The following is a 12,745-nucleotide window of genomic DNA, read 5'->3' on the forward strand; positions in this document are numbered from 1 at the left end:
CCAATCTGGACGGGTTCACTATGGTCCGTGCACTTATCTTATCTCATCTCCGCCACACCGCCAAGGCAGATTCATCAACTTCTCCAAAAGTGCAGATACAACACCACCGAACTACATCGCCACCCTACCGACCCCCAACCATGCCTCAGAACGAGTACATCGAGCGCTTCCAGAAGCAGCACGGCAAGCGTCTGGACTACGAGGAGCGGAAGCGCAAGCGGACGGCGCGCGAGGGCCACAAGGCGTCAAAGGATGCACAGAACCTGCGCGGCCTGCGGGCCAAGCTGTACCAGGAGAAGCGGCGCAAGGAGAAGATCCAGCTGAAGAAGACAATCAAGGCGCACGAGGAGCGCAACGTCAAGTCGACCGACGCGGCCGAGCCGTCGACCACGCCCCTGCCGCAGTACCTGCTCGACCGCTCCACCGAGAACAACGCCAAGGCCCTGTCGTCGGCCATCAAGCAGAAGCGCAACGAGAAGGCCGCCCGCTTCAGCGTCCCCCTGCCCAAGGTCCGCGGTATCTCCGAGGAGGAGATGTTTAGCGTCGTCAAGACGGGCAAGAAGACGCAGAAGAAGGGCTGGAAGCGCGTCATCACCAAGCCGACGTTTGTCGGCCCCGACTTTACGAGGCGGCCCGTCAAGTTTGAGCGCTTCATCAGGTGAGTGTGGAACAAGAGCACAAACAAAATATCTTGGAAAACGAGTCTTGATCCGGGGCTTTAGCTGACATTACATGCCCACCAGGCCAATGGCGCTCCGCTACAAAAAGGCAAACGTCACGCACCCCGAGCTCGGCGTCACGGTGCAGCTGCCCATCCTGGGCGTCAAGAAGAACCCGCAGAACCCGCTGAGCACGCAGCTGGGCGTCCTGACGCGCGGTACCGTCGTCGAGGTCAACATCAGCGAGTTGGGTCTGACGACGACGACCGGCAAGGTCGCTTGGGCTCGCTACGCCCAGGTCACGAACAAGTAAGCCAGCCAGCCCCTTCTTCCTCAAGGCAGAGAATCCCCATCCCAGTAATGGCATTTTGCTAACATGTCGCCACCAGCCCCGAGAACGACGGCTGCGTCAACGCTGTCCTGCTCGTCTAGTCTTTCTTTTTTTTTTTGGCACTCGCTTTCGTTGTCGGCAGGAGGGAGTTTGCGGCGTTGCGGCATCATCAAGAGGGGGAATCACAATATTCACACACACACGGTTCAAGGTTGCCTTTATCAAAACATGCGTCTCCCCCAAAATTCGGTTTACAGACTAGGTCCTCTCAGCGCTAGGTCGAGGGAAAAAAAGGAAGTTTTTGGGCATAATAGATAGCAAAAGTTTTTTGACGTACGCTCACTGCTACCAATTAAAATACCAGAGCGTTTTCAATGGACGTTTCAGAGTGCCCTGGTTGCTAGAGTTGTGATGGAAATTCCTTTTGACCACTGCAACAGTTCTGGGAGCCCAGAAGGATTGAATGTAGCATTTGTAGAGCTGGGTCGCATCCGCACTCAAAGGATGTAGTCAGAGTTGGAAACAGGACAGAATGACTGTAAAGATTAGAATCCTAGTTGCACACCAGCAGAGACATCACGCAGTCCAAACCCAACCCCTGAGCCAATAAACGCATTCATCCGCTAACCTAACGTACAATACAAACGCCATGGCCGAATGCAAGTCGTTTTCGTCATAAACAAAGTCAGGTAGGTAAGAGGATAGGCAAATTTCCCGGTTCCCGTCCAGTACGTTCCCCTTGCCCATCGATCCCATCTCGGATGCCTGATTCCATCAAGAAAATGCCTAATGTACCGCTCGCTATCGTTTACTTTTTTGTTTGTCCTGATTGCGTCTTTTCTTTCCGTCTTTCGTTGCGCCACTATTGCAGCTTGAGGTTGTCCTCATTCAGGACGCCATACAGTTGCTCAATGTCCTGGCCGAGATTGGCAATATCTTGCGCGAGCTGGCCGGTAACCAGCGCTACGAAGAAGGCAGGCATGTCAGCTACTTGTACATCTAGGATGAGCAGGGGAAAGAGCAACTTACCGTAGGCGTACAGCAACTCGTAGTCTTCGTCGGTTGCAACGTGGTTGTCCGACTCGGCGGCGTTCTTCCTAAACTCAAAGATCTTGGCCAAGAGGCGGTCGCGCGTGTGGTCAACGCTGGGCAGGGCATCGTTGAGCGGATATTCCAGCTTCATCGACGAAGCCATGACTGGAATTGAGTGTTAGTATCGAGGCTCAGACGCTTCATGCAGAATTGACGGCTTACCCGAAAACAAGTGGCTGATGCGGCTGCTCAGCTGTATGCGTTCGTTCCTCGTGTAGTGAAGCAACTCTCTTTCTCCTGGCGTAGCCTTGAGGTCTTTCGTGATCAAGACGTTCATGGCGTGAAATGCGTCGAGCATCCGCCCAGTGGTACTCAGCAAGTTGCCGTAAATCTTGTTGGGAAAGGGTCCGCTGAACTCAAACTCGGACGTCGCAGCCTTGCGCAAAGCTTCCAAGTGAGTCAGGAACCTCTGCAATTCGATAGACTCCCTGATGTCCATGTAGGAGTACTTGGAGGCTCCCTCAACCAACATGGCGAGTGGATCTCTCTTCCAAATGAGGCCCATGCGGAGCCATAGAATGCAGATGCCATCCTTAATCTTTTGGCGTGCACTATTGGGCCAAATGACACGAGTGATGACGATTCCCCATATGCAACCGGAGATGACCGCAACGACACGGTGGAGGGCGATTTCAACAATGGCCGGAGTGTCACCGCCTTCGTCGTCATCACCTTCTGCCTCGCGAACCGAAAGTGTGTATGCGTAGAGACACGAGAGGTTGTACGTGAGCAGGATGAACCGGCCCATGGGTCCTTTGCCCTTTGCGACGATGAAGTGGAAGCAGTAGAGGGAGACCAGCCAACCAAAAAAGGCGAGAGCGTAAGCGTTCCCACGTGAGGCTGTCCACGAAATAACCGCAAACACGGCACCCAGGCACGTACCGGCAAAACGCTGGATTCCTGTGGTGTTGGAGGCACCGATTGTCATCGAGCAGACCAGCATGTAGGAGACGAGACCCCATTCGCCCCTCCAATGAGAATAGATAGGGCGAGTCTCCGGGACGTAGGACCACATTGCATAGAGCATAGCACCCACTCCGACCTTGGTAGCGTATTTGAGATCCTCTCTTCGAAGGAATGCAAAATACTGCCACAATCGATAGGTTAACTTTGCTTTGCGGTGAATCTTCTCTACCTGGTTGAAATCGGTCTGACGCCTTATGAGATCGGGCATGCCATGGGACATGCCCTGAGTTTCATTGTGCTCGATAATGTCAGGAGTATCTACCCAGATTAGCAAAACCCTTCCAGTAATGAGGACGTGGAGTCTTACCTGGTCGATACTCCTCGATGTCAACAGTGTCTGCCTTGTTTTTGCGCCAGAACAAGATCCAGTTCCAGGACCTCTTCCTTGGCTTCTGTGCGAGATTCGTCTTGAGCTCATCTAGAATGTCTAGATAGACAATCATCTCCTCGGCAAAATCTTGTAGAGCTGAGCTGAAGTATCCGCAACTGGCGGCGACCTCTTCGTAATCCGCGAGCACCTCAACTGGTCTGCTCCTGTTGAGACTCCGATTCGCGTAGATGGCTGCAAGAGCCTCTCTTCTGGCCTTTTTGAACAATTCATTTGCCTCGAGGAGACTTCCCCTGAAATTCCTATTGACCGCAATCTTGTATTCCGGAGGCGGGCCAAAGGGAAGCTCGTCAAGTACTTCTTTCAGGGTGAATGCCAGTGATTTCATGGAAGGTCCCAGGTGTGAGATGAACATGGTAAAGATGTCAGACGGAGACTCGGCCGTGTGAGCACCGCTTGGAGGGTAGGAGACACCAGAGTTTGACAACTGCCCGTCATTTCCATCGCTTTCTTCACCAAGTTCTTCGATTGCGGCTAAATGGTTCAATCCCGTTTGGCTATGACGAGGCGAAGGCAACGCTGTAAAATGAAACTCGGACGAATTGACTCTTGTCAGGGGGGTGTTGGTGCCAGCGCTTGGCGGCTTTGAGATCAGTGTGAACTGAGTGAGAGCCGCACCACGTAGAGCACCAATATTCTGCGAGAGACGCTCCATGCACCTGAGCTTGTTAGCACAGGGAATTATCGGGAAAGTAAAGATCATACTTGACCAGTCGAGCTTCAATGCGGTACTCTTTTTCAGTGCCCAAAATGAAATGCTCGTTTTTGGCTTCGCCCAGATTCTTCTTCATCGAGTTGAACACAGTCTTGTAAGTCTTGGAGGCATCTTGATACTCGGGATGCTTGAGCTCTTCCTCAGAGCCCGACAAAAAGCTTCGTGTAATCATTGTGAGCATGTCGCCGAGGGAATCCGTGCCTTTCCGGAGGTTGTCTCGCAGCAGCTTCCGAGCTGAGTACGGTCTAATGATCAAATTGACGCAGAACGAGGCGATTATGCCCATGATGACCATTTTCAGCACTTGGAAGATTTTGTTGTACGAAAAATGGCCAGCTTGAACAGCACCTTCCTTGGTCAAGACAGTGATCAAAGCAAGAGAAGTCAGCGAACAAGCGACGTTGACCAATGGGTTGCCGAGTTTCTGCTTGATCCATCCGATTAGACCGAATCCACCGCCCAGAAAGACGACCAACACGATTGCGTGGCCGAGCTGCAGCAGATGGAGATGTCGAAATGCGATGGACACGGCCATGCTAGCAAAAGATAGGACCGTGGCATAGACAAAGGCTATTATGGCAAGGTAAGTTGCCTCTATCATGCTTCCGGTGGACCTCGCTGGGTGGAAATACACGGTAACGGTCGCGACCATGTGTTTTCCATCATTGTTCCCAAGAAAGGCGGACACGGGGGGCACGAAAGTCGCCATGGATCCTAAAAGGTATGCGATGGAGCATTTGAGGAGATCCACGGCCACCTTGGAGGTGAATAGCTCGTACGCCTTGTGCGAGACATGTTTGACCCGTTGTACAGCCCGGTTTTGTTTCCGAGGGCTTGTGGCAGAGGCGGAGGCGTCGTTTCCAAGCAATGGGGCTCGTTCATCGTCGTCGTCAACTATGGGAGGAGATCGAAGGGTAAAGGCTCGTCGAACGCGCTCCCCGGTACTGGGCAGGATGAAAGTGGCTTGTCGAAGCTATTGGAAGGTGTCAGTCCGAGTTGTAGTATCCGTAGGTTGGAATGGGAATTTACAGTAGGCCGTTGCCAGCGGCGAGAGTTCAAAGGCCTCGAGTTTCCGTTCATGTCGCCTTAGACGGCATGCGGAGGAGAAGGTGAAAGGGATTTGGCATGATCCAGACACGAGCACAAAAGGGATTTGAGCGACCAGTGCAGCTTGAGTGACGATATGCGTGATGGGGCCCTGGGCAGCTGGCTTGGGCCAGGATGAGATCCAGCTGATGCAGGAGCTTGGACCACGTCCCGCCTTCTCGTTGCGTCTGACGGCGAGCGAAGAAGAAAGTCAACTCCCTCAGTCCTCACTGACGGCCTGCCACCCGAAAAAAATAAACAAAAAAACTTTCCGCCTCTCCCATCCGCTCCCGCCGCTCCATCTTTCCGTGACGGACGCGTCGGGATCGAGCCGAGCGCGCGTCGTTTCAGGCCGCTCCCCCATCGAGATCTTCTCAACCCCACATCCTTCTTCACTTGGCTCTGCGCGCCTGATTGGTCACCATGGACGACGACACTGTTGGTATGGAAGTTGATCCCGACATTGCTGCAGCCATGGGCTTTGCTGCATTCGGCTCATCGACCAAGGGCTCGAGAAAGTTTGGAGGTGGGGAGGCGGTGACGGAGAACCATCGTCCACGACAATCCCGTCCTACAGACTTTGGTACAGACGCCAACCGTGTCGAACTTGGTCCCCGGAAACGCCAGGGAGAAGGTATTTCAAAGAGCCGCAAGCCAAGCTGTTTCACCAACATGATTCCAGGTGCCGACATGACAGACCTTGGTCCACGCAAACGAAAGGTCGAACATCACGACGTGAATCCTGCAAGCAAAGCTGCTTACACGTCGGACGTTCCCACTGGGTCCAGGCATGCCGAGGCCGTCACCGCTCAGTCTGACATGAGGGTCACGACACCGCATCAAGGGAGTAGGTTCACCGGTCAAATCAATCTCTCTTGAAGAAGCCAAATGAGGGGACTCTTCATTCATGCACAATCATATGAGGCTAATTCATTCCAGATGGGCCACGCCAAAGCGAAGGCACTGAGAGTCAGAGTACTGTTCCTGCAAAGGAATCCCAAAAGAAGAAAGAGACCGTCCCGACTGGACTTGCTGCCTTCCTAGCTCGCGGTAAAGGGCTTCCAGAAAAGCCCCCGACGCCATCTTCAAATCACACTACTGGCTCAAATGAAGCTGTTGGTCCAACAAGTTTGCCTGAAATGTTAGACACTCAACCCGCTTCCACGAACGCTGAACCCGACCTTCACGCATTGAGGAACGGCATCCGGAATGAGAATGGCGACATTGCTTATTTCCTGCCAAGCTTTATTGAAGATCCCTGGGCACATCTTGAAAAAAGTTGAGAGTTTGAGTCAATCGACAAGAAGATGAAAATTGGCGATGACGCTAGAGCGCCGAGAACCATGGCAGTTGACCATGCTCAGTCCAGCATCTCCTTGAGTGGATCCACCTCCAGACCCTACATTGCTTTTACAACTTGATCATAGATTGCGTCCAATGCACTTATTCCCGATTCCAAGAAAAGTGCGAAGAGCTAAGCCGCACTCATGATGGGGCAGAACAAGTTGCTTGGACACAGACAGTGCAATGAATCGCCCAAGATTTATTCCGCATTCGCTCCTCAGATTTGATCATGAGATTTAGTACACATCAAAGTTGCTCTTTTGCACGGGGAAAGAGCTTGGTCATGCTAATTCGGCTTTCTGGCCTACCTACCTCCCTTTTGTTTGGCATTAATCCTTTCCACGTGTTATCCTCACAAAAGCACACGAAACCTGGGTTTGTCTTGCAAAGACCCACAAATGGCAGGGTAAGGCAAATCTTTCATCCTCTTAGGAACACGGTCATCAGTCTCACCTATAGCTGTCCACGATTGAGGGTCCCATCGTCCACTCGGCCAATCATGAACTAGCAAAAGCACGCCTCCACACCAACAAGCTCAATACTCAGCCACTGCTATGGCACGGACTCGAGATCACGGCCACGGCCCCTCTTCCTGCACGAGCTTGACGCACATCACACGCATGACGGCTCCAACTCCGGACCAGCAGACAGGATCTGGGCCAGGGCCACTCTCCGCATCAGACGCGGCGGGCATGGGGCGAACCCAGCATGACATCGCATGGCATGGCATAGCAACGGGATCGAAAGCCCCATTCGCCAGCGCAGCAAACTGCCCACTCAGGAGCCTGCGTCGCCCTACTTCAGCGACCACGTCGTTCTAGGATATGCGCGTCGTTGAAAACGCTCGTCGAAGGAGATGAGGGGCATTGTTGTCTGTGACTTTGCGTACCAGCAGCATTGGAGGAAAGGAGTACCCTCGACATTTCGCGCGCCTGGGTAAAACGCCTCCCATCCAGTTCCAATGAAAAGCAGATCACCGCCAAACCGTGAGGAAAGACTAAAGGAGGAAACCCGCCATACCCAGGAACAGAACCAGCAGAAGCAGAAATGATGCCGTGCCTGTACATTCCGTATGACTGACAGCAGCACCAGCAGCAGTATCCAGCCATCAGCCAAAGTCGCTTCCTGCCCCCCTGGGACAAGCTGGCCAGGGCATCGAAAGAACGCATCCGCCGACTGCGCCGCCCCTGGCTGTCACATCCACACCACCACCTCGGATCCATCCGAGCCCCCACGCCATTCGGCACATTTCGTCCTCCGCTTCAATGGCTGCGCCGCTCATCACTCGCTCCTGGCTCCTCCTGCCTGGAGCTGCCCCTGGCCGGACCTGCTGGAGCCGTCCCGCCGCAGTGTCTCGTCTCGTCACCAGTCTGCAGAAACCAGTCCGGCGGCTCGCTCCTCGCCCCTCGCTCGCTTCCGGCCCTCCCCTGGTCTGCCGATGCCGTTGCCGTGACCGTCAGCCACGTGGTGGGCAGGCCATGTGGACCCGTCCCCGGCTCCTGCCCCCATGACTTTGCGGCTTGAGTGGCTGACACAACGCCTGTTCCTGCATTCGAGCCGATGCTGCAGACGACGAAGGCGGGCCGGGCCGGGTCGGAGCGAGAGATCGAGTGAGACCCGCCGGGCACGTCGTGTTGGGCCGTCTGCATGCACGCGGAGCGTTTTTGTTGTAGTACCCCATGTACGAGCGTACTACTCGGCACCGGCAGGCGTCGACATTGGCGGACGGACCGAGCCGCGAAACGAGGCGCGGCGGCGATCGTGGATGCGTCGTATGTGGCAAGGGTGGGTGTACGTAGAATTTGGCGGCCATCAGCCAGAGATTTGGCCGTGCAGAGTCACTGGTCGAGCTCTCCGTGACTGCCGACCTCATGTCCATCTCGTGCCCCCTGACTGCCTGTGTTGGTAGTCTGTTGATGCAAAGGCCCCAGCAGTCTTTTATGCAGGAGAGAGCACCCTGGCAGCGTGAGAGACAACCAGGGCCGAGGAAAAAGCAACGACGGCCAGACTGCTGCCGCACCCCCGTCAAAGTCACAGTCACCGACATAGAAGTCTTCAGCCGCCAGAATAGGCAAACGGGTCCGTGCTGTGTGAAGAAAGCGGAGACGGACAGACGGACAAGGATGTATACCCATGCCTGTGCCCTCCCTGCATGGTGTCGAGCAGAGGAAAAAGCAAAACAGAAAACAGTGGGCGATGATGTGCGGTGACGACGGAGTGATGGGCGCCGGGATGCGAGATTCGTAAGATAGCTGCACAGATTGCGCGCCCCCCAGCATGGCTGGCTGGGCCGGCTGGGCTGGCTGCTCAGCCCTATGGTAGGGCGGACGTTTTTTTTTTTTTTTTTTTTCCTTCTGATGTCGGTATTGGTGGATCATTGTTGGTTCCAACTTCTTCTTTGCTGGGTGTGCTGCGCTCCGCTCCGCTGGTAGGTAGGTGGGTATGCGGGTAGGTAGGCCACTCCCAAGAAAAGAGAAATTTTGTAGATGTTGGTGAAAATCGGTCTTGGATGGTGGTGTTGTTGAGACCCGCGAGTAATAAGTGAGAAAAGGTATGTGTGTGTGTGTAGGTTCCGCCGTCCAATATTTCTACATGAAACTTTGTCGTCTTCTTCAATCTTTCGATGTTTTTTCTCGTCATCAAATGGCCTCGAAGCTCGAGCCTAGGTGTTCGTCGATGTTTGCGCGGTTGGATGTCATTCGGAGAAATTGGAGCAATCTGCTCGTTCGCTCGTGCCAGACAGGTCATGTGGAAAGTCGTCGATTCGGGACTCTGTTTTCGGTCCAGAAAGAATCGGAGCGCGAGCGGCTCGTTGTTCTGAGGCGCTAGCCGCGCATAAATTTGGTGTGATTTTGGCTGCGAAAGAGGAAAAGCGAGGTTTTTGGCTGGGGAGACTCGTATGCCGTGCTGTTTGGAGTTTTGGTCGCAGTCGTTTTCGAGTGCAACTCATGCTACTTTCTCTCTCTTTCTCTCTCTTCTTTTTCTCGACAGGCAGGACAAGACGCCGGTGCATGCCTTCGACAATTGCTGCAAGTCTAGCAATCGACGGGCGCCGGGTACCGCTCGCTGGCCATCTTGTACTCGGTTGGATACTTGCGAGCAGCGCGCTGGTTGATTGACCTGGACGGAAAATAACACCGTCAGCTCGACAAGTTCTTCGCCAGTCTCTTTTTTCCCTTTTTGGTTACTTACGAAACGCGCTTTTGCGTCCACTCGAGATCGCGCTGCACCTCCTTGGCCGCCTTCATGCCCTCGGCGAAGTTGCGGCTCGTGGCCGCCAGCCGCTGCCGCGCGAGCGCCTGCAGGTGCAGCAGTTCGCGCGTTTTGGCGTTAAGCTCGCCGGACCTGGTGGGCCAAGTCTTGTCAGTCGGGGGGCTTAACTTTTACTCTGACCAAAAGACGAGGGGTCGTCTTGTCAAATCGTCTCGCTCTATCTCGACCTGCCACTGACACGGAATCTTTTGAGAGCAAGGGGAAATAGAGTACTCACGTTTGGCACTGCATCTGGACGCTCCGCTCAAGGCCCAGGACGTCAAAGGCGCCGTTCAAGCGCTCGCCCATGTAGTCGAGCAAGTCGACGCTGGCCGTCTCGCGCGCAGCAGCAGCAGCCGCGCCGCCGCTCCCACCGGCTCCAGCTCCACCGCCAACGCCAATGGGCCCGCCGGCTTCGTACTCGGAGCCCGCGTAGCTGCTTGACGCTCCCGTGGCCGTCGGGTCGTACGACGGCGGGCCCCCCGTCGTCACCGTGTCGGCAGTCTCAGGCGGGGACACGGCGTACGGGTGGTGGGCGTGGGCGTGGGCGTGGGCGCTGTGGTGCGCGTGCGGGACGTGGTGAGGCGAGGAGCGCTTGCTCGGCATGGCGAGCGGCATGGAGGGGTTGGGGTGGTGGTAGTAGGTTGAGGTCATGATGCCGTTGGAACAAGTAGTGATGTTGAGACTAAGTATACTGATAGTCCTGTTGGCTGAAGAGAGATGTTTGGCGTGAGGTTCACTGCGAGCGAGGCAAAAATTGAAGTGAGTTCAAAACTTGAGGAGGATAAAGTGTCAAAGAGAAAGAAGGTTCAGTCCCGCTCTCGAACCCTTTTTATACCTCGACCATCCTGGAGACCATGATGGGAGGGTAGGGATATACGGGTGGGCAGTGCGCACCATCATCCGGCCCCTACGACACACTATCACATCAATGCCGTCCGTTCATCCGCCCATGACAAGCAGCAGCAGGAGGAGCAGCAGAGCGAAGGAAGGGATTGGCACGAATCATCCAACAGACGGCGCAAGCCAGGCCATCGGACCCCGCTCCAGCAGCAGGAGCAAGACGAGGCAGCAAGCAAGCAAGCAGGCTGTGATGGGGCCTGCATAACGGAGGAGGCGAATTGGTCCTATGAATGGCGAGTCGTCGCGGCGGACAGGACAGAATTGGACAAGGTAGAAGCAAGCGGCGTGGTCCGGGTGGTCGGTTTGAAGACGAAAAAAAAAAAAAAGGCTCCTACGTTGAGTGTCAGGGGGGATGTAGACATTCGATATTTTTGCTCTCTTCCGTGAACCCCGACCTTGTCAATTGATTGAACCCACAGGCGCTCATACGACCACCCACCACCCACACACCCCACGCAGAGGACCCGATCCATGCCTCACCCCATCCATCCGCATCGGCTGGCGCCGCTCTGACACAGTCAGAAGAGACCCGCTTTGGGAGCAGAACGAGGGACGGACCCGGGCCGGTCAGGCCTGGGCCAAGCATGAAAGGGCATGGATGGGCATGAGCAAGGTCCGGCAGCAAAGGCAAGGCAAGGCAAGGACAGGCCAAGCAAGCAAGGTCAAGGGTCGACGGGAACGGAGAGGAGAAAAAAGAGAGAAAAGACGAAGGCAGAGAAACCCTACCTCAGGCTCATCTTGGTTGCCTCAACCCTAAACTGCCAGAGTTACTAAGAACTTTGGCTACCCCCCGGCCGGGACCCCCAGAGGTTGCCACGCTAGCAAAAAGGAAGCGGATCCATGATCCCGGCAAAACGGTTGCTTGAGGATAAGAAACGACGTCGTAAGGGTTTGACGTACGTTGGACTTTTCTGTGGGCGTGGTCATATTCGGCCACGGCCGATGCGTGCCGCGTGCAGCTTGGAGAAAGGCTGCTGCTGCCATGGCATGTCCCGATTGGGACGGACCGGGGGGACAGCAATCGATCAGAAAGGCGTGCATAGCGGTGGCAAAGAAGAGCGAGATGGCTAAGATGTTTGCCCGACACAATTCCAAAAAGGATGGTGCTGATGACGGAGGGGGCCGCGAGGTGAGGTGCTGCTGCTTGGACCCGACAGGCTGGACTCGCACATTGATATCAGCAAGGTGCAATTGGAAGCAGCAGGCAAGGTCGGTCAATGCAGGATCAATGGCGCTAGTCAAGACGATAAGAGAGGGATTGGGTTGGCGAAAAGGCAAAATGAAGAGACAAAGGGAAGACGTGAGGTCGTCGTTCGGCGGCGGAAGGGGAAAAATGCGGGCAGCAAGCATTATGGACAGGGAGCAGGGAGCCAAGGAAAAAATGGAAAATACAATTTTGTCTTCTCCTTCTGCCCCTGCAAAAGCTTCGAAGAAAAGGCCAACGAGGATTGCCGACAGCCCCCCTCATGGTGGAGGTAGCCTTCGGACGAGGCGCTGCGGTGCAGCAGGACCGTGATGCGTTGTCACTGCTGGCGACCTGGGAGACGACGATTGGGCCACGCGGCTGCAGATGGTTGCGCTCCCTTGATGCCATGGATGCATTCGAGGTGGGGAGACGGGCGCACAGCGCACGGCAAGCCAGAGGTGAGGTGAAGTGGCAGTATCGCAGCCTGACATGCTCGCAGCTCGCAGCCGCCCGAGGTCACTTGCTCAGCACGCGCTGCGCGACATCTACACTACTCTGTAATGGTGTTGAAGCCATGTGACTGTCGCCCGCTGCCCTCGTCCGCCCCCAGCTCCAGTCGAAAACATCACCACTGACAGTCCTCCATGCTGCGTCTGCGCAACCCCAATCCCGAATCGTCCTTCTTGCGGCCTCGTGCGAGAGAAAACATGATGATGGGGGACGCCTAACGCTGACCAACCCGTCCGTCTCAAAAACTGCGTCCAGCCGTCTTGCTTGTACTGTCAACCAAGAAAACAACCACCTTCATCGCGTCAGCGGCGAG

The 12,745-nt window shown here is 55.1% G+C and overlaps 6 protein-coding genes across 6 annotated transcripts; 2 read left to right on the plus strand and 4 right to left on the minus strand.

The window, feature by feature from the left end:
* The first annotated feature begins 95 nt into the window (after positions 1-95).
* On the plus strand, positions 96-1,582 carry BKA78DRAFT_324953 (ribosome biogenesis protein NSA2). Its single transcript, XM_066889327.1, has 3 exons — positions 96-658; positions 744-968; positions 1,049-1,582. Exons 1-3 carry the CDS (start codon positions 141-143, stop codon positions 1,089-1,091), a joined length of 786 nt encoding a protein of 261 aa, XP_066739692.1. The 5' UTR covers positions 96-140; the 3' UTR covers positions 1,092-1,582.
* BKA78DRAFT_324955 (Fusaric acid resistance protein-like-domain-containing protein) lies at positions 1,583-5,332 on the minus strand. The gene is made up of 6 exons (XM_066889328.1): positions 5,181-5,332; positions 4,142-5,124; positions 3,356-4,095; positions 2,245-3,306; positions 2,020-2,187; positions 1,583-1,953 (listed from the first exon to the last, which is right to left on the minus strand). The coding sequence occupies exons 1-6, from the start codon at positions 5,229-5,231 to the stop codon at positions 1,853-1,855; spliced, it is 3,105 nt and encodes a 1,034-aa protein (XP_066739693.1). The 5' UTR covers positions 5,232-5,332; the 3' UTR covers positions 1,583-1,852.
* A 133-nt stretch (positions 5,333-5,465) lies between these two features.
* On the plus strand, positions 5,466-6,665 carry BKA78DRAFT_40273 (uncharacterized protein). The gene is made up of 3 exons (XM_066893133.1): positions 5,466-5,871; positions 5,920-6,084; positions 6,177-6,665. Exons 1-3 carry the CDS (start codon positions 5,661-5,663, stop codon positions 6,518-6,520), a joined length of 720 nt encoding a protein of 239 aa, XP_066739694.1. The 5' UTR covers positions 5,466-5,660; the 3' UTR covers positions 6,521-6,665.
* A 1,255-nt stretch (positions 6,666-7,920) lies between these two features.
* BKA78DRAFT_40268 (uncharacterized protein) lies at positions 7,921-8,761 on the minus strand. The gene has a single exon (XM_066893132.1). The coding sequence runs from the start codon at positions 8,626-8,628 to the stop codon at positions 8,038-8,040; it is 591 nt and encodes a 196-aa protein (XP_066739695.1). The 5' UTR covers positions 8,629-8,761; the 3' UTR covers positions 7,921-8,037.
* A 711-nt stretch (positions 8,762-9,472) lies between these two features.
* BKA78DRAFT_361610 (uncharacterized protein) lies at positions 9,473-10,605 on the minus strand. The gene is made up of 3 exons (XM_066892446.1): positions 10,072-10,605; positions 9,774-9,926; positions 9,473-9,701 (listed from the first exon to the last, which is right to left on the minus strand). Exons 1-3 carry the CDS (start codon positions 10,485-10,487, stop codon positions 9,617-9,619), a joined length of 654 nt encoding a protein of 217 aa, XP_066739696.1. The 5' UTR covers positions 10,488-10,605; the 3' UTR covers positions 9,473-9,616.
* Positions 10,606-11,352: 747 nt separating this feature from the next.
* BKA78DRAFT_324960 (uncharacterized protein) lies at positions 11,353-12,372 on the minus strand. Its single transcript, XM_066889329.1, has one exon. It carries the CDS (start codon positions 12,084-12,086, stop codon positions 11,520-11,522), a length of 567 nt encoding a protein of 188 aa, XP_066739697.1. The 5' UTR covers positions 12,087-12,372; the 3' UTR covers positions 11,353-11,519.
* Between the last annotated feature and the right edge of the window lie 373 nt (positions 12,373-12,745).

Source organism: Phyllosticta capitalensis, assembly GCF_038381095.1.
Source record: "Phyllosticta capitalensis strain CBS 128856 chromosome Unknown BKA78scaffold_11, whole genome shotgun sequence".
NCBI lineage: Eukaryota > Fungi > Ascomycota > Dothideomycetes > Botryosphaeriales > Phyllostictaceae > Phyllosticta > Phyllosticta capitalensis.

Coding starts and splice junctions, on each gene's coding strand:
- BKA78DRAFT_40268 (XM_066893132.1), bottom strand. CDS start 8,628: ATGTCGGTGACTGTGACTTTGACGGGGGTGCGGCAGCAGTCTGGCCGT.
- BKA78DRAFT_361610 (XM_066892446.1), bottom strand. CDS start 10,487: ATGACCTCAACCTACTACCACCACCCCAACCCCTCCATGCCGCTCGCC. Junction 9,927..10,071: donor GTCCAGATGCAGTGCCAAAC/GTGAGTACTCTA, acceptor TTGGCCCACCAG/GTCCGGCGAGCTTAACGCCA. Junction 9,702..9,773: donor TGGACGCAAAAGCGCGTTTC/GTAAGTAACCAA, acceptor TTTTCCGTCCAG/GTCAATCAACCAGCGCGCTG.
- BKA78DRAFT_324953 (XM_066889327.1), top strand. CDS start 141: ATGCCTCAGAACGAGTACATCGAGCGCTTCCAGAAGCAGCACGGCAAG. Junction 659..743: donor AAGTTTGAGCGCTTCATCAG/GTGAGTGTGGAA, acceptor CATGCCCACCAG/GCCAATGGCGCTCCGCTACA. Junction 969..1,048: donor TACGCCCAGGTCACGAACAA/GTAAGCCAGCCA, acceptor TGTCGCCACCAG/CCCCGAGAACGACGGCTGCG.
- BKA78DRAFT_40273 (XM_066893133.1), top strand. CDS start 5,661: ATGGACGACGACACTGTTGGTATGGAAGTTGATCCCGACATTGCTGCA. Junction 5,872..5,919: donor CCGGAAACGCCAGGGAGAAG/GTATTTCAAAGA, acceptor ACATGATTCCAG/GTGCCGACATGACAGACCTT. Junction 6,085..6,176: donor CACGACACCGCATCAAGGGA/GTAGGTTCACCG, acceptor AATTCATTCCAG/ATGGGCCACGCCAAAGCGAA.
- BKA78DRAFT_324955 (XM_066889328.1), bottom strand. CDS start 5,231: ATGAACGGAAACTCGAGGCCTTTGAACTCTCGCCGCTGGCAACGGCCT. Junction 4,096..4,141: donor ATTGAAGCTCGACTGGTCAA/GTATGATCTTTA, acceptor TAACAAGCTCAG/GTGCATGGAGCGTCTCTCGC. Junction 3,307..3,355: donor CATCGAGGAGTATCGACCAG/GTAAGACTCCAC, acceptor TAATCTGGGTAG/ATACTCCTGACATTATCGAG.
- BKA78DRAFT_324960 (XM_066889329.1), bottom strand. CDS start 12,086: ATGCTTGCTGCCCGCATTTTTCCCCTTCCGCCGCCGAACGACGACCTC.